The sequence below is a fragment of the Furipterus horrens genome, unplaced genomic scaffold (genome assembly GCF_987537825.1).
Source record: "Furipterus horrens unplaced genomic scaffold, mFurHor1.1.pri manual_scaffold_6, whole genome shotgun sequence".
In the NCBI taxonomy this organism is placed as follows: domain Eukaryota; kingdom Metazoa; phylum Chordata; class Mammalia; order Chiroptera; family Furipteridae; genus Furipterus; species Furipterus horrens.
Window position 1 is genome coordinate 183,464,091 of NW_028327176.1, and position 21,855 is coordinate 183,485,945.

Below are 21,855 nucleotides of genomic sequence, written 5' to 3' on the forward strand. Positions count from 1 at the left end.
TAAGTGAACCGCGACATAGACAGGGACTGCTGTGTTGCATTTTGTTTATCCATCTACCCATTGATAGATACTTGGTTGTTTCCATGTGTTCACTGTTGTAAGTAAAACTTCAGTGAACGTGGGGTTGAAAATACCTCTTCAAGATAGTGATTTCATTTCCTTTAGATACATACTTAGAAATGCATTTGCTGGATCATATAATAGTTCTATTTTTAATTTTTGGAGGAACCTCAATAATGTTTACATTCCCAGCAACAATGCACAAGGGTTCCCTTTGCCCCTCATCTTGGCCAGTACTTCCTATCTCTGGTCATTTCAACCATTCTGACAAGTGATATCCCATTGTAGTTTTGATTTGTATCTCCACGATGACTAGTGATATTGAGCATCTTCCCATGTACCTGCTGGCAATCTGAATGTCTTCTTTGGAAAGATGTTTATTCAGATCCTTTGCCCATTTTTAATTGGATTATTATTATTATTTGTCAATGAGTTTTTCATATATTTTGGAAATTAACTTCTTATCAAATATGTGGTTTGCAAATATCGTCTTCCATTCCATATGTTGCCTTTTCATTTGTTTGATTACTTTTGCTGTGTAGTTTTTATCAGCTTTTCTTTTTTTTTGATTTGGTCTCACTTGTTTATTTTTGTTTTTGTTGGTTGTGATTTTGATGTTGTATCTAAAAAATCATTGCCAAGACCAAGGTCAAGAAGCTTTTCCCCTATGTTTTCTTCTAGAAGTCTTATGGTTTCAGGTCTTACATTTAAGCCTTTAATCCATTAAAGTTAATTTTTGTGAGTGGTTGTAACATAGGGTCTAGTTTCATTTTTTTCAATGTGAATATCCAGTTCTCCCAACAATTCTAAAGAGGTTATCCTTACTACAGCGGGTATTCTTGGCTCCCTTATGAAGTATTAGTTGACTGTGTATGCAAGCTTGATTCTGTTCCCGCAGCCTGCACGTCTGTGTTTATGACAGCACCACACTCTTCTGACTATTGTAGCTTTGCAATATAGTTTCAAAACAGGCTTTGCTCTTCTTTCTCGGGACTGCTTTGTTTGAGGTCTTTTGTGGTTCCATACAAATTTTAAGATTATTTGTTCTATTTCCGTAAAAAGTGCTATTGAGATCTCCATAAAGATTGCATTGACTCTGTAGATGGTTTTGGCTATATGTACATTTTAACAATATTAACTCTTCCAATCTATGAACATTGGATTTCTTTCCATTTATTTTGTTCTTTTCAATGTCTTTCAACAATAATTTTCAGTGTACAACTCCTTCATTTCCTTGGTTAAAGTTTCCTAACTATTTTATTGCTTTTGATGCTGTTGTAAATAAGATTGTTTTGTTTCTTTCTTTTCAGATATAGTTCATTGTTAGTGTATAGAAATGCAACTGACTTTTGTATATTGAACTTACATCCTACAACTTTACTGCATTTGTTTATTTGTTTTAAGTTTTTTTGGTGGAATCTTTAGGATTTTATATATACGAGATCATGTAATCTGCAGACAAAGACAATCTCACATCTTCCCTTCTGATTTGGATGCCGCTTATTTTTCTTTTTCTTGCCTGATTACTCTGGCTAGAACTTTCAGTACTATGTTGAATAGGATTGGTGAGAGTGAGTACCCCTGTCTTATTTTTGATCTTAGAGGAAAAAACTATTGAATTTTGCAAAATTCTTTTTCTGCATTTATTGAGATGATCGTATGATTTTTATCTTTTATTCTAGTAATGTGATATATCACATTTGTTGATTTGATATGTTGAACCATTCTTGCATCCTAGGGATGAATCCAACTTGCTCATGGTGTACGATCCTCTTAATGTGATGTTGAATTTGGTTTGTTAGTACTTTGTTGAGAATTTTTGCATTTATATTAATTTGGGGTATTGCCCTGTAGTTTTCTTTTCTTGTGGTATACTCTCTTAACTTTGGTATCAGGGTAATACTTGACTCATAAAATGAGTTTGAGAGTGTTCCTTTCAAATTTTTTGAAGAATGAGAAGAATTGGTTTTAAATGATTGGTAAGTTTCACCTGGAAAACCATCTGGTACTGGACTTTTTTGGGGGGGGGTTTGATTACTGATTCAGCCTCTGTATTCATTATTGATCTGTTCAGATTTTCTATTTCTTCCTGATTCAGTCTTGGTAGGTTGTATGTTTTTAGGAATTTATCCATTTTTTCTAGGTTGTCTAATTTGTTGGTATATAATTGTTCATAGTAGTCTCTTATGATCCTTTGTGCTTCTTGGAATGCCTCTGCTTTCATTTATAATTTTTATTTATTTGGGTCCTCTCTCTTTTTTCTTGGTTAGTCTACCTAAGGGTCTGTCTATTTTGTTTAGCATTTCAAAGAATCACTCAGTTTTATTAATCTTTTCTATTGTTTTACTAGTCTTTATTTCATTTGTTTCTGCTCTAATCTTTATTATTTTCTTCCTTCTGCCAACTTTGGGCTTAGCTTTAATTCTTCTTTTCTAGTTCATTAAGGTGTAAAGTTAGGTTGTTTATTTGAAATCTTTCTTTTTCTTAATGTAGGAATTTATCACTATAAATTTCTTCTTAGAACTGTTTTTGCTGCATTCTGCAAATTTTGGTATGTTGTGTTTCCTTTTTTGTTTATCTCAAGACATCTTTATTTCTCTTTGATTTCTTCTTTGATCTATTTGTTGTTCAGGAGTGTGTTAATTTCCACATATTTGTAAAATTTCCAGCTTTATTTCTGTTATTGATTTTTAGTTTCATAATATTGTGGCTGGGAAAATATTTGATATAATTTCTGTGTTCCTGAATTTGTTGAGACTTGTTCTATAGCCTAACATATAAAGTATCCTGGAAAACCTACCTTACCCTGAGTGGGGCGTGTATTTTAGCTTCTGGGCTCTGCAATTGCTCCTGGCCGTCTGGGGTCCCAGGTTTGGCTCCCAGACCAGATAATACTGCTGGCTGGATTCTGTGTTCTGGTGGGGCCACTGGCAGGGATCTGCAATTGTAATGGGCCTCGGGCTACACACTGTGGCCACTCAGGGCTGCAGGCTGTGCCCTGGAGTTGGTGAGGCCACAGCCTGGGCTTTGCCATCAGGTAAGTCACTGGCAATGCTCCCAGGCTGGGCAAGGTAGCTTGCGAGGCTCTCTCATCCGGAGGTGCCTGCTGCATCTGACAGAATGGGGGGGGGTTGACTACAGACTGTGTTCAGTGGTCAAGTTGGGTGATGTCCAGGCTTTTTTGTCAGGTGGGCTGCAGGTTATGCTGGGTGATTGGGAAGAGTCACTGGCTGGGATATCTACCTGGGCAAGGCTGAGGCTGTACTCAGCAGTCAGAGGCCCTAGACTGGACTCCATTGCCAAGAGGGGTTGTAGTCCGGGCTCCTTGGCTGGGCAGAGCTGTAGACTGGGCTCCGAGGCTGCTCAGGTTCTCTATTCAGGGACCAGAGGCTAAAGCTAATAGCTGGGCAGGGCTGCTGGCTTGGCTCCCTGAGCTCTGCGGCTGCCTGGTTTCTCTAGTCAGGCTTCCTGGTGCGAGAGGCCGGAAGCTAAGGTCAGCTGTTGGGCAGGGCTGAGAAGCTGTTTCCCTGCCCAGACTGGGTGGCAGAAAGGGCACCGAAGGCCCACATGGCCAATTGTCTAGGGACTCGGATCAGTAAGAACTGTGACTGAACTCCAAGACTAACGGGGGCCACTGATTGAGCTCTACTGATGGGCAGAGATGCTGGCTGGGACCTCTGCTTGGGCGCAGCTGCAAGCAGGAATGCAGTCCATCAGGATCTGAGTGGGGGTTGCTCTGAGCCCCACCCTCTCCTTTGTTCTCATCCTCAGTGGTCGAGCCCCATAGATTCCTCTAGTGATCCCTGTGAGGCGAAACACAAGCGAGTCCCCCGGGAAGCACCCTCCAACGTTGAGGGAGCTGGAGGTCCCACTTGGCCTCTCTTTCCCGACAGGAGCCCTGTTGGTGTGATGCTCCGGGTGCAGGGGGGCCTCTCAGTGCCATGCTGTGCAATCTGGGAGGGGCGATGTGGTCAGAGTGCAGCCACTCCTCTGACTCATCTAATCCGACCCTCCTGGTCTCTGCGGGCCGGGGTGGGTGCTTCAGCCAGACCTGCAGGTTCTGGGAGTTTCACAGTCGTGTCTTGTCTATGGAGAGCTGCTTCTTGGTCTTCTCGTGAGGGAGACTTAAGTCAGAAACAACCCATGTTGCCTTCTTGGTGATGTCACTCCTCCATATACTTCTGAATCTGTCTCGGAGGAGAAACTGCTGAGGGAAACCACTGTGGAACCAGCACTGGGGTATGAAAAACCAGAACTATGATTCACAGACTGCTGGAGGCACAGTGTGAATTAAAAATTCCAGGGTGGGTGCACGTTTTTATGAGATTTACCTCCAGGAACCTGACCAAGTAAATATTGGAAAAAAAGTCCTTTTGTGCTTCTGCTCAGAAGTTTGTTAAAAATCAATAAAGTAAAGCTTGAGGACTTTTATTTTTATATATAACTGCCATAATACAGATACAATTTTTAGTTTTAGCTTTAACTTCCACTGGTAATGGTCTTGAGTTGGTCACATGAAATCTCTGAGTTTATTCTTCATTTATAACACAGAAAAATTTGACAAAATGTTCTCTGAAGCCATCTTAAGTCAACATATATTTCTGTCCAATTAAGTCCATAAAACTTAAGTCCATTAGCAAGAGAAACATACAAAAGCGCCATATGAGGAAATAAAAGAAAATGCATTTCTTATCAATTTAATCTGTGCATTTAAATAATGGTCAAAACTTTTCCCTTTGGAGACAGATTGCCATTTATCTCTTTTACAACGTGGATCCCAAATACTGCAATTTTTACAGAATTGTGGTCAAACATCATCCACAGAGAAAAGTGTGGTAAATGTTATATGATTAAAATAAAATGTACTAAGCACCCACTTTGTATGAGGTGCTGTGCTAAGTGCTTTTCTCATTAATTTTCACAGTAATAAGCCATTTACTCTGGCTCAATACATAAAAATATGAGGTTAAAACAGTTCATTACTTTGCAGGAAGTAGTGAAGCCAGGATTTGAACCCAGGAAGTCTTTACTTTTAACCACTGGTATATGGTTTTTAAAAAAAAATTATTTCAAATTTAATTAAGGCAATGTGATCATATATTAATATATTAAAAAGTCAAAGATTACTATTAAGATCCTAATAAAGTAATGCCCTGAAACAACCATTTCCATCTCTTACAGCTCTATCTTCTGGTTTTTCCTTCTCTATTTCTAAATAACACAATTATATTTCTTGATTTTTAGATGTTAGACATTATTGATGCTGCTAGTGCCGAGAAAGAACGAACTTCTACATGGTTCACAGGACGCCATTTACTGTGTTAGCACACCTTATAGCTAAGGCAATAATCGTTGTCTGTATGATTACGGCTATTTAATATTTTTCACATTGAAGAACAAAATATGCTGTGGTTATATTTATTGCTTTATACAACTTTTTGTTTTTCTGGATTTAATCATTGTCCCCTCCCCCTTTTCCTCTTTAAAATTTACATTGCTAGTTTCTATTCCCTTCCTTAGGGAGCTAGTGAAACCCCGTCCTGTCTGGGTAAGCCCGTCAAGTAATCTGTTTGCCTCCTTGGAGACATCTGCCTCGGAGGAGACTGTCCTCCAGTCTGGACAGGTAGTCTCCAGGCTGCAGTAGACCTGTCAACGAGGACATTTCTTTACCTTTATCCTGGAAATCTCCTTCTCCATCTTCTAGGTAGGATACTGTTTTTCCTCTCATTATAGCATGAGTAGCTTATCTCTCATGAGCTTCTTGTGAATGTGTTCATAGGAGGTAAATATTTTACACATTAAATGGCAGGTGTAATATTCTAAAATCAGACACAGTTTCGTTAACTTTTTGAAGGCATTGTGCCATTGTCTTCTGGAGTCCAGCACCATTTTGGAAAAAAAAAATCAGACTTTTTCATCTTGGAAATCTTCAAGTTCTTCTCTTTATCCCCCATGTTCTGAAATTTTATAATGGCTTTAATTTGTTTTTAATTTTCCTGGGTGCTTCTAAGGGCTTGTGCTCTGTAGGTGTATGTTTTCTTCTATTTTATTTATACTTCTTATGGAGACTTTTAAGGAATAACTGGATTGGCATTTGAAGCTCTTGCTTAAATCCTGGCTGCAGTATAAACCTGGCTAGTGACACCGTGGGACCAGGGGCAGTGGAGTGGGAGCTACACCTTGTGGTAAAGAGCCTTTCACTCAGTCTCTCTGTTTTCAATATAGTAGTTCCAGCCTCAATGGTGTCCTGTTTCCCCAAGTCCAGAATCCCTCTGGTTTGCCTTCTCCATAGACCAATCTTCACGTCTCCTACTGCAGAAAGCAAAGCAACACTGCCTGACTAGCTGAGCATGGGGAGGGATCTGAAGTCCAATAACTCCTTATTGAGACTTGGAAGCAATCTTCCATTTTAAAGCCCCTCAGACTTAACACATCTTCTTCCCAAGCCTCCTTGGAATGCTGTGGCATGAATCATCTCTCTCCTTCCTCCTCTGCTAACGCCATCCTTATCCATCTACTCATTTTTTCCATAATTCTGTTGGGCACCTGGCATCTCTATCATCACTTCTGTTCTCTTTGCCATTGTGGGTTTTGACTTTTTGTTCTCCCTGCTCACTATCATTTTATTAGGGTTTTGGTTGCGAGTAGGGTTATAAATGCATATAATCCATTTGCCGTATTTAATTAGATGCCCTTTTGATTTTCTTACATTTGCTAAATTACACTACTAATCATTAAATTTTAACTATCACCTGTAGTTATCACTACCATGCTCTCCAGGAAATTTGGATTGTTGAAGGCCAACTATAACTCCCCAAAGTTTAATCATCAGAATTTCAAATGTCAAAAAGTCAATCAGAGGATATAATCTTCCAAAAAATGAAAAAATAATCCTGCTAACAACTGTTTTTAAAAAGAAATGCTAATTTAAATATCAAAGTAAACTGGATGCCTAAAAAAAATATATATATATACTTTAATACCTATTCTCATCGGTTTAAATATTTGTAAAATAAAGTAAATATATAAACTATTTCATAGGCTTGCAGAATTAGGTCTGTTTATATATTTTAAACATTTTTTAAGTTAAACAACTTGGCTCTAGTGTCCTAAATACTAATACAAGTAACCAGAGTGTGGATAGTTATTTTCAATCTAAAGGCATGGAGTAGCAACACTTTTTCAGGGGATTCATGATGTTGCTTATGACAACTGGAGTCTGCCATGCTTAGCAAGAACAAGCAAGGGGAGTGGGAGGTGAAAATCCCCAGCGTGCATTTCTCAGGGTGGGCTGTGTATCGCATGCCCGTGTGATGTGCTATTTTTGTGTGCCAAACAAAATTGTCTTAGACTCTCAAATCTCTAAGCATGCATTGTCATCTTTCTGCAAGTGCTACTAGATGCGGAGACAAAAAGGCTCCTTTCTAAGTTTATGGTGGTGGGACAGTGACCCACAAAGGAACAAACAAAACTGTCAGCAATATTTTAGATGCATCATTGCAGCTCAACCTAACCGACGGCCTTAGGATGGCTTCTGGGTAGACCAACAGCATTGGCCTTACGATGGATTACCTTCTTCAGGTTAACTCTGTGGTGACAGGGAACTTATTTGCCCCAAGCAGCTGCCTAGCCAAGGCCTCCCCTTTCTCACGAAACCTGCCTGGCTTCCTCCTGATTTTCCATCCCCGTTCACCTCTCACACCCACCCCACCGTCTTGGCCAGGAGGACAGATATTCAAAAGCCTATTTATTTTCTTTGATTGTTTTAAGTTTTACCTGCTGCTCATTGAGCTTTCTCTGTATTTCTTCCGAGTCACAGGAATCATAGACTATGGGCTTGGCCAGCTCTGACTCGATGTGCGCCAGCCACGTCCTCAGGCTGCTCATGTTCTTGTCCAGCTGCTGTATGGCGACCAGAGTCTCCTTCAGCTTCTTTATCCTGTGGGCGGGGGAGGACAAACATCGGCTTTCGTGAAAGGCCCTGAGCAGAAGGGAGCTCTAGATCTACAGGCAAATTCCCTAAAGCCGAAGTCCATCCTGGCTCAGCCACTTGTTGGCTGTGGGACACAGACTTCCTGTGTCTCTGTTTCCTCGTCTACAAAATAGAGATGAAGAGTATTCGTAAGATTTAAATGAGTCTAATACTCTAGGGCACATGGGGAAAATCAGTGATTATTGGCCATGATTATACTCATTATAGTTATAATAACGTATCAGGAATAGAACCCTCATGGTTGTCACAAAATTATTTCCATAAATGATATACTATTTATACTCCTATTTAGAACACCTGGGATAAAGCAGAGATTTTGAAGGCACACTGTTGTAATACCAAGGAGCCTTGGGGTAGAGAGGATGGAAGATGAGGGTAGCAGGGAGATGAAGAAGTAGTAAGAGATAAGAATGATAGGTAGGCCAGAGTAAGAATATAAACATCCTATAGTGACATGATAATGGGTTTGAATGCAGTTTTAAAGATGAATAGGAACTTTGACAAGATTTATTAGCAACAGAATGATAAGATCAGTTCTAATTTTGAGAGTGTAAGTTTGAAGAGAGGCTGTGGTGAGAGCCCATTCAGGAAGTAAATAGAAGAGCCCCACCAGCTTCCATCAAAGACAGCACTTAAGAAACAGTGAGAATAGAGGTGAGAGTTGGGTTGCTACGTTCATGAATTGGCACAATGGGAGGCAGAAGGAGTTTCAAATGATGTGTGTTGCAGTTGGGAGACTAGAAGGATGCTGCTGCCTCAGAGTTCACAGGATGCAGAGCAAGTTCTTGGGAATTAACGGTGCATTAAGTTTGGACACAAGGAGTCTGAGGGATCGGGTAGACAGACATGGATGGGAGTGTAGTTCTCGGGGCCAGAGGAGAGGGTGGAGTTGACTGCATTGGTTTAGGCACTGCTAGCCTAGAGCTGAAGCCCTGTGAAAGGCTGTGTGTGATCAGAGTACGATCTGAACCACTCCTCAGATTTGCCTAGTTTGCTCAAATAAATGCATATTCCTAGATATCGACCCAGTCCTATTGAATCAGAAACACTGCGCCCGCCTGGGGCCGGCCAGGGGCTTTGCATTTTAACAAGCCCTCCAGGGGTGTCTTAGGCAGACTCAAGCTGAAGACCACTGGCCTCCTGGGTCGCATGCAGAGCAGGACAGTGTGACAAGGCCCACAAAGAGGACCCGTGATCGGGCAACTAGAAGGGCTCTGCTGACCCTAAGTGAGTAGTTCATCAAGGAAAACAGGTGCATTTGGGTTAAGAAATACACTTAAGGTCAGGCAGCGTTGTTAATTACTTTAAGGAAGTAGGCAGTGAAGGTGAGTAAATGTGGTATGGGACCAGTAGAATGATCCGGCACTAGGAAAATTGATTTGTTTGTTTTGTTTAATGCAGTTTCATATTTGAAATAGCTTTAGAACTGTTTTTAGGCAGAGAATAAGGATTCATGAAGAAAAAACCAAGACAGAAGGAAAAGGAGGAGAGAAATCACAGGTGAATATAGATAATAGAGGAAGGATGCAGAGGAGGCAGGTCAAAGGCACAAGGGCAGGGACAGGTAGATTAGTTTATAAAGGTATATTTAAGGTGAAGGCAGGGTGTGAGCAGGAGTTTGGGAAGTACACATAGTATTTCTCAACTCTATTATTATCAAGAAATAGCAGCAAAGACGAGTTATTGGATTTCTGGTGAGGCCGGTCATGGCTGAGTGCGCAGAGATTGCTTTAAAAAGTACGGTGATGTGGATGATAAGCACGTGATCAGCGGTTTCTGGTGCCGCCTTATTGACAATTCCATTTTGTTTTGCACCACAAGTGCCGCCTTTTGGTTCAGAAAATGTCATCACCTTACTGACACAGCTCGTAATATAGGTGAATGACAGATAAGCTACAAAACATGTCCATCTTTGAAGTGTCAACTTGGCTCAACCAAAGACGTATCTACTTAAAAGATAGTCAAGAGCAGCATGCCTTTTCAAAGTTCTAGGGGTGTGATATATTTCAAGGTAGAGTCCTACAACAGAATGCCCTCGAAGACTGACAATTTGCACTCAGAGCCACCTAGTATATTGGCCGACTCAGTAACTTTCAAATAGCAAAGAGGTGATTCTCAAGCTAGGGCTGTGACAGGACCCCTTGGGGGCGGGTAGGTTTCAAACAACACCTGCCAATGCTCACCCCAGCTCCCACAGAGTTCTCCCCAGATCACTCTGATACTTTTTTCTGGTCAAGAAACACTGCTGTGAAGAAAATGTCTTAGAACCAAAGTATTCTGAGCATTTTAATTACTTTTAACTGCCTAAAACATATCGTCACTTCTTTTACAGTTTCTATAAATCCATGTTTCTCAAATGAAAATCTAGTCATGACACAATCAATTTCCTCTGTTACACAAATACTTTTAAAAGGATTTTCACTATGGTCTGTGCTTAATTAACAATAATATATATTTCATTAATTATGATAATAACAATACTGCCTACATTTGAATAACAGTTCAGTTCATAAAGGCACTCTGAGGTACATTATCTTATATTGTTTTGAAAAACACGTATTTAAAAATTATGGTCGTATTTCACAGGACAGCCTATTGATTAGGATACGGAGAAGCAGGTGTTGCTATATGTATATCATTAGTCTTAATTCCATTCATAATAAGACTTCTCTAATTAGCTTTATAAATATAAATTGTACCCCATCCCTGGGGCATTTCGAGGTATACACCTTGAATATTAATGCCAAGAACTTTTACACACAAACCCATTCACCTTCCTCTCATGTATACGACCACATTCATTTACTTGTGTGTCAGGCAGTGAACGACCGTTTTAGAATGGTTACGGGGTGCCAAGCTCAGAGAGCACATTCTAGCAAGGCGCATGGTGTGGGCTTGGAATTTAACCTGGCCCTGGCCATCTGCGTCAGCAGCCCACACTGGAAGGACCGTTTATAAGGAGTAAACCCGCTGGAACAGGACTGAAGAATAGGGCTCATTGTACCGAGAGGTCTGTCCTGGTTTCACCCTTGTAAGACCGTCCTCCTGGGGACCTCTGCTGCTTGACCAGCTTCCTGTCTTCAGATTTGGTAAGATCGGAGTGCTGACCATGCTTTGAGACGGGGGTTTATAACAACCTCATGAGGCCATCCGGGTTTTGTTTGGAGCCAGAGGCCAGAGGAGTCCCTCTGCGCTTGCTTCCTACTGACTGTTATTTGAACTCCCTGGTATTACTTTTGCTCAAGTTCCTCTCCCCCGTGGTAAGTCCCTTGGGGAGCCGGAGCTGTGAACTTCCACTTGTGCTTTTTCCCTCTTCCTGGCCATGCTCAGCGAGGTGCAAAGTTGTGTGTGAAATGCCTACTAAAGGTTAATCGTTACTATTCTAAGTAACATACTTTTACTTAGTTAATGTAATTAACTGTATTTGATATCAATTAGTCAATATTAAGCATATCTTTAAATTTTCCTTTAAGTTTAACATTTGCCAGCGGTTTATTTGTACTAAAATTCATTTTCTTGATTCAAAATTTGCTGACACAAGCTGATGAAAAGATCTGAGGCACAAAGAGATGTGAGTAAACACTGTTTCACTGGATATGGTCTACACCAGCCAAATAACTCACAGGATTAGCTATATTGTATGATGTTGAACGCGTGCCAATAGTCAGAGCAGTGAGTGTGCAATATGTCAAGGGCATCGTGACACGGAAATACTTGTTCATATAGGGCCAAGTTCCTCTTTCAGACGAACGTGTAAATCTTAGCAAAGTCAACGGCATGAATATATAAGTGGTTCTCCTTTCTCATTTTTAAAAAAGTGTATTTGATCACAAATAGCAACATATATTGTGTATATATGTTGGGGGGGGGAGCAGATGTGAGCTAAGAGAAAATGGACAGTAAACCCCTCAGACTTCTTCCTGAGCTTATTTGACTTGACATTTGAAGGACAAGGATCATTCTTTTTTAAGAGAAATGTTCCATAGTTTTCCCATCATTTCTTTAAAGGAAAGCCTTGGATAGAGCATCACAATATTTTTATTTATCTATCATTATAAGAAGTTTCAGCAACATTCCTTTTGGTAGCCCCCAGAATTATAATTAAAAATAGATGTTTACAGACGTCACAGGCTGTTAAATCTGTAAGTCCCTGCAGCTTATGGTTCTCATTTCATGGTCCAATGTGCCTTATCGGTGCTTGGCCTTGCTTTAGAAGGAGTCTACTACTAACTCTAGTTGTCCGGCTTGTTCATTATTAGCATCGTCACATGAATATATGCACGTATACACACATATATCTAATAGATAATATCTCACTACTTCCCTTCAAGTTAATTTAGTAGATCCATAAACCAAAACCAAAAATTTACATTCTCAATATAAATAGAATCAAAAGTAACATCAATAAATCCTATTTGACAGTAGGATCTTATGTGGGGGATCTTATAGGACAAGAAAGGTATTCTAAAAAAATTAAATGAAAATTATTGAGACAATGATATTCTAACTGGAAAAATCACGAAAAAAATTTGTATAATGCAGTAAGTTACTATTCTAGACATAAATTTCTACATTTTACATATGTTTTAAAATCTTTACACTAGTGACCAAAACTTACTGACAAACCTAACCAGGAACAACTTTTTCTCACACATAAAACGCTCCAGGCTCTTAACATATGAGTAGATTTGCATTTAATAAAGGGAAAGCTTTCAGCCACAACACTGTCAACTGGTTGAGGCTGAATTTCAGTCCCATCAGGAGCCCATCCTTTAAATAGCAAACGATGGACTAACTGGGTCTTCTTCTGAATCTCCTTCCTGTGTCTCTGGCTCTACTGTAGCCAGGCCCCTCATATGACGCACACAGTCCAGAGACGACTGGAATGTCAAGCCATAACCAAGTTCATTAACCTTTCCATCCAGCTCCAAGCGTCCCGTCGGGGGACCAGAAAACAAACCAACAAATAACTCCTAGAAGTCCATGGCCAGTGATCTCCTCACCCCAGTTACCACTTAACATTGGCAAAAACAGCTACAGAGTAGAGCTCCGGCCTCTAACCTATAAACCCCACGTAACAGGAAAGCTATGTACAACGGAAGAAACCCGAGGAGGGCCTGCCTTGTGACATCGCAGTTACAGTCTGGGAGGTCTGCGTCCGCACCGCCGTCCTCGGCCATCCTCAAAGCACACAGAGCTTCCACCACCACCATGAAGCTGCCACTTGCAAAAGGCAGGTCTGCAGAGCAAGAGGCTAAGTCCTGCGTGGGGATGAATGTTGCCCCTTGTCTGTGCGTGGAAGTATGAAAATGCTCACTCGAGACAAATGTCGGTAAGTCTCTGCCCGATAACATGACACTGAGCAGTGACAAGTGGTCATGCTTCTAAATAAAACCTACATTCATTAACATGTGCCAGGCCTGATCTCCTGGAATGTAGGCCACGAGGGTGAGGGGGGCAGGGCGGGGGGGAGGCTCAGGCTAATCTGCAGGGAGAGGGAGGCTCTCGGTCTAAAGAAAGAAGGGCACCAAAAAATAAGGCCGGCTGCAGACACTCCGTCGCTCGGGAAGGACCGGCAGCTTTTCTTGTGGGCTCTGTGTTAACTTGGAAAACATATTTGAAAAAGATTAATCATCCAAATGCAAACAAACAAAACCTCCATAAGCAGAGCCAAGTGCAGTAGCAAAAAGGAGTAACTTCTCTTTTTCTTCAGTTTCTTACGCCGGCTAAGTGGTGTGAGTAGGGGTTGTGGACGTGTTTTGGGAAGGTGGGCGGGCAAAGATATTCTGCGGAAAAGCGCCTGGTTTGACCTTCGCATCGACTATTTGAGCGCGAAAGATAATGAAGAGATATTGCTCTCCACTTACGTAGTCAAAGCCTTTGTCCTTTTAAAAATAATTACAAAGGTGATAAAAATAGCATGTTCATTTTAAGATGATTAAAAAAAAAACCGTGTTCATCTGCTTGGTGAAATTTCAGATAATTCTTTTTCCTTTTGTGAATTTCAGGATTTTCCAAATATTCTGCACTGAGTCTATATTAATTTCATGATTTAAGCTTTTAAAGAAAATAAGCTCCCAAATTATTAATTACTGGTAATTTAATACAATGTGACTACTGCTGGCTGCTTTAAATCCTTTTTGAATTAAGGTATGCATACACACAAATAAATTATAAATAAATAAATAACATTTGCTAAGTTCTTTTTAAAAGGCCTATATAATAAATTGCAAGTAAAATAAAACAAGGCAAGTTGGTTCTGGTTGTATGACCTGATTGCTTTTAAAAGAGAAATACATTTTCCTTGTAAAAGACACAAACCCGTATTTTATATAAGAAATTTACTCCAGAATACTTAGTTATAAAATTATTTTTCAAATCTTTCTACTGTGGAGTTTAGTCTATTGTGGCTTTTACATAAAACTATCACTTCTAAGTTATTTTTTACAATCAGGAATATAAATATGTAAGCTTTGGTTAAAGGAATATATTGGTCATGAATCCATAACAGAAGACCAATTTATTTTTTCTTGATTATGACTAACACTTTTCAAAACTTGAGATCCTTAAAAATGTTATTGCCATTATTTCCTTAGGTTAATTACTTTTTACTTTTTTTGGTTTTCCTCATGGCTTAAAGAAATATTTTTATTTTATTATCATTAGCACAATATATTTAATCCAATGTACTAACTATAAGGCAAGGCGTTAAAGACACAACTGTGGTAACAGCAAAAAATGGCAATAATATCAGTGCCCACCAATAGGGAAGATATTGGATAAATCATGGTATATTAAAAGAATGACTACTCTGTAATTATGTAAGAGAACAAGAGAGCATATATAGCATTTGGCAATATCCATGGTTCTTTTTCACTGGGTTGTCTCATTGGAGATGTGGCAATCATTTAATGAACATTTTGAAAATGAGGATCCTGGAGCTCAGAGAGGTTATGCTGTAAGCCCTAGGTCACACAGTCAGAACAAGGTAGACTAAACTCAAGTCACTTGATTAGTTCTGTGCTGTTCCCATGCTTTCTGCATCATCGTCTTCCTCATCTTGGCCAGACACCTCTAACTGACCACCATGAGGTAATAACAGCCTTAAATTCCAAGAATGAAGTTTTCTTTTTCCTTTGTTGCGGGTAGTACCCCCGCTGGACTGAAACCCCTTTCTCAGGCCAGCTGCTACTTCATGGAGCCCTTCTTGTGCTACCCACACGGTTTACTTACCCCTAAAGTGGAGCCTTTGCCCTCCCTCTGGGACGAGAGCTGACGTTTAATGAGCCTTTCACTGAGCTCAGTGGTTTACAGGTGCTCTCTCCTTTAATCCTCCTAATAACCTTTCACACATGTGGTAACATGGCAGTGCAGGTGAGGCCAAAACACGTTACAAGTCAGGCCGCCGAAGCCCTGAGCCTCAGCTCTGCTTTATTCTTCCCTGCGCATACGGCTCTTTTCATCCGATGTCTTACAGCAGAAAAACTCAGCAAATACTGGCAGTGCCCACTATGTGCAAAGAACTGTTAGGTTCTGGGATCGCACTGGTCCTCAGGTTAGACACACTTACTTACATTTTCACAGGGAAAGGGGACGTTAACCAACGGATCACCTGAGGTGTTTATTATACCCAAGGAAAATGCTGTGAACAAGTACAGAAAGCCTAGGGAGCAGGTAAGAAGAACCTGAGCTCATCTGGAGGGGAAGGGGAGGACATGAACATGAGGAGCTGGCCCGGCCAGGCAGGGACAGGGGATGAAGCGATGTAATAGGAAGAGGAAGGCCTCGATGGGAAGAATCACATGCATCCTTGCTTTATCACCCTTATTGGCTTAGGGACCATTTTCTTTTTCATCTTCATGCCTGAGAGCCAGTGTCAGCACAGTCCGGCTGCCTTCCTGTTTTGGTGAATAAAATGTTGTGGGAACCCAGCCACACCTCTCCATTTACATTCTCTATGGCTGCCTCTGTGATACAGTGGCAGAGAGAGTTAAGCAGGGACCATTTGGCCCCAAAAGCCTAAAATCTTCACTATCTGGCTCTGTGCAGAAAGCTGGCCAACTTCTGTCCTGTAGTAACACGCATAATACTTCATACACAGGAGGTATAGGATAGGTTTTTTGCTTTTAAATAAGATATATGTTTACTCTATTTCTAGACAATGTTTAATAGAATTATAATAAATACACAGCTTAAAAGCAGCCAGTCACAGAAGACCACACATACTGTGGGATTCCCGGGATACAAACTCTCCAGAATAGGTAAATGTACAGGCGGTGGTTGCCTAGAGCTGGGGAAAGGAGGTCAGGTGGATGGAAAAACTGATTGCTAATAGGTAACAGGGTTTTATTTGGGGGTGAAGAAACTATTTCAAAGCTGATTGTGATAATGAATGCACAGCTCTGTAAATAAACTAAAAAATTGCTGAATTGGACACTTTCAATAGATGAGTTGGAGCACATATGAATTATGGTTCATTAAAGCTGCAATTGAAAAAAAGGAGGCATGCCCTGGCTGGTGTGTCTCTGTGGATTGAGTGCCTCCCTGCAAACCAAAGGGTCGCTGATTTGATTCCCAGTCAGGGCACATGCCTGGGTTGAGGGCCAGGTCCCCAGTTGGGGCGTGTGAGAGGCAACCAACCACACATTGATGCTTCTCTCCCTCTCTTTCTCCCTCCTTCCCCTCTCTTAAAAATAAATAAATAAAATCTTTAAAAAAGAAAAGAGGGGAAAATAAAGGAGGCAAATAACTAAAATATGCTTTTGCTTTGGTGATGGAGATTTAGGTTTGATAAAGGGAAGAAGAATATACTTATATTAGAGAATCTAGTTAATTTTTTTAAGTCATTGCAGCAGAGCCGATTCCTTGAGCGTGACATTCCTAGATCCAAGGATGGGAAATGTTCTACAGTGCATTGTCTATCATAAGAAGCACAGAATAACTAATGCCACAAGACCGATTTCCTGTCAGTCCTGAGCTCTAGAAAAAATCACTCTGTGGCTTTTTGCATAGGGTTCACTGACAGAATGACAGCCAGAATCACTGAAGACAGTTTTAGAGAAACGAAAGTAATGATTGTTTCGCATGTTGACTCTTAATGAAAACAAGGACTCAGAAAGGCTTCCAATTGTCTTAGCCAGTGCTGATCAGGAGAACTTTCTGGGACAATGAAAATATTCCCTATCTACAGTGTCCAATAACAAAGCCATCATGCTCTTGTGGTTACTGAACACTGGAAATGTGGCCTGTCCAACTGCCTACAGTTAAAGTTAAACTCTAATTATATTCCATTTCAATAAATTTCAATAGCCGCATGTAGCCAGTAACTGCTATACTGGACTTAGCAGGTCTAGAAAGTATGGAAAGGACACTAGAACATTCTCCATGAAGTCTTGAAAGTGACTGAGCAAATTGTGCTGTCTGAAAACACTGACAATGTTTGGTGGCAGTTTAAAAATGCATTGTGAAACACAACTATTTTGTACTCAGAATGGTCTAAGGTAATCTGTCAGTGACAGGAAGCTGACTCTCTACTACACATTCTATTTGTATGTAGTAGTAAGATTAGTATCAGTGAATTGTTTTCTTTTTTGCTCTTTCTCTCTCTCTTTTCCATGTTTGTTAGCTGGCAAGTTGTTCACCTGAGAGTATGATTTTCTTCCAAAATAGCTTTTCCATTCCCACAAGAGCACCCAAATACACAGAAATACCAAAAGGTAACTCTAGGTTATGTTCTGTAATAATGAATCAGTGTGAAAAAAAAAAAAAGTTGGAAGAGGAAGAGTGGTGAGTGAGACTGAATCACGGGAACTTCATATTTCAGCTGGCAGGTCATCTGCAAAGATGCGTGTGGGGGATGGTCACTTAGTCTATGCACCAAAGCTCCAATAAACAAGGAAATGGCAAGCAAACGTGATGGCGGGTCATTTAGGAAAGAAAGCCTTCAAGGAAACTATGACTCCAGTGTGGAGTTAAAAACTCCAGGACAAATTGGCGGTCAGAACATCATCTGGTCCGCTTCATTAGGAGGCAGTTAGAAATGGACACCATATATATTTATACCAAAGCCTCCTGCAGGAATTATATCTGTGGGTGAGGAGACTCCACACAAGTAGAAACACGAGCATTTTAGTGACTGTAGTGCAAAGTGTGTGGACCTTAGAAACAGTTGATTCTAATTTACTAATGTGTATTTTTTTTTTTTTTAGAAAAATAAACTAATATGTAGAAAATTATCCTGGGAACAAACAGACATTACAGGTTTCAATGGACATGAGTTTGAGAAGAAGGCACCTAATTTGATATGTTGGCAGACAGCTGGGCATACACCAACCTAGCAGCTTACAATTAAATTATATCAAATTAAACTGAAAACATCTTGGACATAGCGTATCCCCATATTCTACATCATTGAACCACTAAGATTTTTAAAAAGAATATTAACTACTTAGACTGGGTTACATGGCAGTGTAAGCCAACCCACGAGTCCTAAATGGACGGAAAGAATCCAGGGATGTTTACCAATATGGTGGCTTCCCTGAGAAGGGCACTTATAGCACAAGGGGCTCACTTTCTGCTTCTGAAATAAGACTTTGTTTTCAGTGACTGAGGAGCCCACGCTGCTATAGCATTGGGATTCTAAATCCTGCTTATGTCTAAAAACTTGAGTAGCTTTAATTGAACCGCATGCTCCCCGCCCCCCCCCCCCCCTTTATAGCTGGACATACTCATTGCTAGAGCATTTGGCTTGCCATTCTACTTGATTTCTTTGCCTGTCTGTATTATCACCATGAGCTCCTTGAAGAAAGGGCCTCTCTCTTTGTATCCTCCCAATCTCCCAGTCACTGTTACATCGGCAGTACTTTACAAACAAAGGATTGGGGAATTAGGTTATGGAAGTAAATAACAGAACTTACTTCCTTCGAATTGCATGTTCTAAAACAGGGACGAGGAAGTCCTAAGTTTGGCGGCGAGGAGAGCACAGTGCTACAGAGCATAGGCTGCAGAGTCAGGGAGTACAGGCCCCGCCCCTCAGGGTGTTCAGTCATCATGACCAAACCTGAGCCTCAGCCTCTGCATCTGGGAAATGGGTATACTAATAATTCTCACTTCAAAGTGTGTTGTGAATGACACACAAGAAGATGCGTATGAAGCCTTCGGCATGGTCATTGGCACAAACTGGGTGTTCAATGGATGTTAGCTGTTACAGTGCTATTGTTACACATTTTGAAAATAGGTGAACGTTTACTCCATTTTTGTTTCATTAAAATAAACTCAACTATAATCTCACCTTCTTCTTAAATTCAATCCTCTTTGGTAACTCCCTTAGAGAAAAACTAGTTAACATAGAAACTGGCATGCCCCCAGTATTCAACAGGTGCTATTTCTCTCCATCTTCACGCAGCACGGCTGAGGCAGGGAACCCAGGTGACAAAGGCAAAGGGGTTGAGAAGGACAGATTGGCAGTTACAGAAGAGTCACGGGGAAGTCAACTACACATAGGGAACGTAGTCAAGAATATTATAAAGACTATGTATAGCTCCAGGTAGGTACTAGAAATATCAGGGGGAACACATTGTAAAGTGTATGATTATCTAACCACTATGCTGTACACCTGAAACTTACACAAAAAAATATTGAATGTAAAGTATATGTATATTTTTAATTAAATACTTTTTGTAAAAAAGCATATTGGACGATAGCTTCAAAATGGCTGTGATCAGAAGCATTTATTACATTTCAAGTCTCCTAATTCCCATCAAGAAGAATATCCATTCAAATATTCAAGCATTCATTCATTCATTCACATATTTATTGAGCCCAAATTATATTCAGGCACTGTTCTCGGTGTTTATGATATACAGGGAACGGGATGGACAAAGATCCCTACATGGAGCCTATATTCCAACATGAAGCAAAGTCCACCTAAAATAAAACATCTACTTAGTCATTTTCTCTTTATATATCAAATAACATAGTGCCTCCTTCAATCATATCAAACTTTTATACGCTAGTAAAGACCCATACATATTTTTTATTTTTGACTTTTATCCTTTTTAATCACCCTGCCCTTCTGCAACAGAAGTAAATGTAATATTCCTTCCAGATAGGAGGCAGACATTTATAGCTATCATTCAAGCTAAGCACAAAATTATTGTACAAGAAAACAGCAGATTATTTTTATAATAAAGCCGTGGCAATAATTAGATCTATTTCTTGCTGACCAGAAATATAGCAGGAATGTGAGAACTCGCTTCTTATTTTTTATTTTGGCTACTACAAACCATCTTCACTTCCTTCCTCAGAAGCAGCTGAATACCCAGGAAGGCCCGAAATCAAGAATTTTTTCCCTGGGAATAAATCTTGATTGAATATGACTTTCTCTCTTTCAGCTAAATGCAAACACCACCAAATTTGCAATTAAGGAGAATTTTAAAGTTAATGAAAGCACCCTGGCTGGTGCGGCTCAGTGGATTGCGCGCTGGCCTATGAACTGGAAGGTCGCTGGTTTGATTCCCGATCAGGGCACATGCTGGGGCTGCGGGCCTGGCCCCCGGCTGGGGGCGTGCAAAAGGCCATAGATGTTTCTCTCCCTCTTTTTTTTTCTCCCTTCCCCTCTCCCTAAAAATAAATAAATAAAATCTTTTAAAAAATAAAGGTACTGAATATGAATTAAAACAGTGGGATAAAAACACAGAGAGATTTGTTGGATTATCTTTAGCTGAAAAGGCGGCGAACTGAATGCTTTAAAATTTGCGCACACACGTGTCCTGTTGGCCAAGGGCCCTTCTTACCTGGCGGCCATGAGATCCAGGAGATGCTGCCACCGGTCATTGACCTTGCTGAGCTTGTATTCAATCTCCGAGGCTTTGCTTTCATGGCTGACCCGAGCAAGCCGCTCTCCCATTTGCTGGAGCTGCATTTTGTTCTCTTGGGCAATAGCAATTTCCTCTTGATAATCCTGCATAATAAATAGCAATCACAGAGGTCAGAAGCATATTCTTGATACATGCAGCCTGGCTCTACTAGAAACAGGGTAATTACAGTTTTCTACTGCTTGGAAATAGTTTGAGCAAGAAGAACACCATGTGAATGTCTGTCTAGGTACACAAGACGGAGTGGAATCTGTTATTTTCGGTATGCATGCAGAGATTGAATGTTTACACCCACTTTTCTTCATTTGCTTAGTTTCTACAGTAGCTTCTCTTAAAGACTGCTCTTGACAAGGAGAACAGGCTCCATATGACCTACCTGCAAGAGACAGGCCACTAAATGCATGATTAAAGTGATGATGAAAGGTACCTACCCCCTCCACCTCCCCCTGCACTCCTTGACCAATGACCCTCTTCCTGTCTGGCCATATTGACAAGACCTAATCTTTCAAATCAACGTTTTCATTTTTGACTTAAGTGTCTGTTGTTCAGAAAATATACAAAGACAAGTATTATAGGAGCATAAACATTTTAACCTTCTCTTGCTCTAACTTTGTTTGTTGACAGGGCTACCCTCTCAAGTCAGTGATCTAGGCAAGAGGCCCCCCAAAGCATGACAGGAGCCAGTGAAATTTTCATCTACCTTGTATTGAATGCTAACCCCAGGCCAGTACCTCCATTTACCCTCCTTTTTATATTACTTCATTACAATGAGACTCAAAGACCAATACATTGGATGTACTTACTAACAGGTATACTATTACACCATAAATGAGATAATTTTATTGAGTAATATTTATTTCAAAGGAATTACTCCAAGTCTAAGATAGTATTTATAGTAAAATAATCCTCTTGAACTGTCTTTTAGAT

General features: G+C 40.3%; 2 protein-coding genes across 7 annotated transcripts in view; one reads left to right on the plus strand and one right to left on the minus strand.

The window, feature by feature from the left end:
- The window catches only part of SYNE1 (spectrin repeat containing nuclear envelope protein 1), a 423,836-nt gene that overhangs the window by 34,518 nt on the left and 367,463 nt on the right, over positions 1-21,855 (minus strand). Inside the window, exons 129-130 of one of the 3 annotated variants that reach the window (XM_090279990.1) lie at positions 20,848-21,014; positions 7,837-7,999 (exon numbers count right to left, since the gene is read on the minus strand). In XM_090279990.1, the coding sequence (XP_090136116.1) occupies positions 7,837-7,999; positions 20,848-21,014 (330 nt within the window). Of the gene's footprint in view, positions 1-7,836; positions 8,000-13,174; positions 13,382-20,847; positions 21,015-21,855 lie in introns of those variants that run through there. The other 2 variants (XM_090279991.1, XM_090279989.1) reach the window with 2 other exon arrangements.
- LOC150007968 (uncharacterized) lies at positions 10,932-20,674 on the plus strand. 4 transcript variants are annotated; one of them, XM_090279992.1, is made up of 4 exons: positions 10,932-11,142; positions 12,979-13,385; positions 15,638-15,727; positions 20,446-20,674. In XM_090279992.1, the coding sequence occupies exons 2-4, from the start codon at positions 13,329-13,331 to the stop codon at positions 20,632-20,634; spliced, it is 336 nt and encodes a 111-aa protein (XP_090136118.1). In that variant the 5' UTR covers positions 10,932-11,142; positions 12,979-13,328; the 3' UTR covers positions 20,635-20,674. The 4 variants fall into 4 exon arrangements, 3 of the variants coding, with proteins under 3 accessions (XP_090136118.1, XP_090136121.1, XP_090136119.1); XM_090279995.1 differs by having other exon boundaries at positions 13,135-13,385; XM_090279993.1 differs by lacking the exon at positions 10,932-11,142 and adding an exon at positions 11,156-11,313.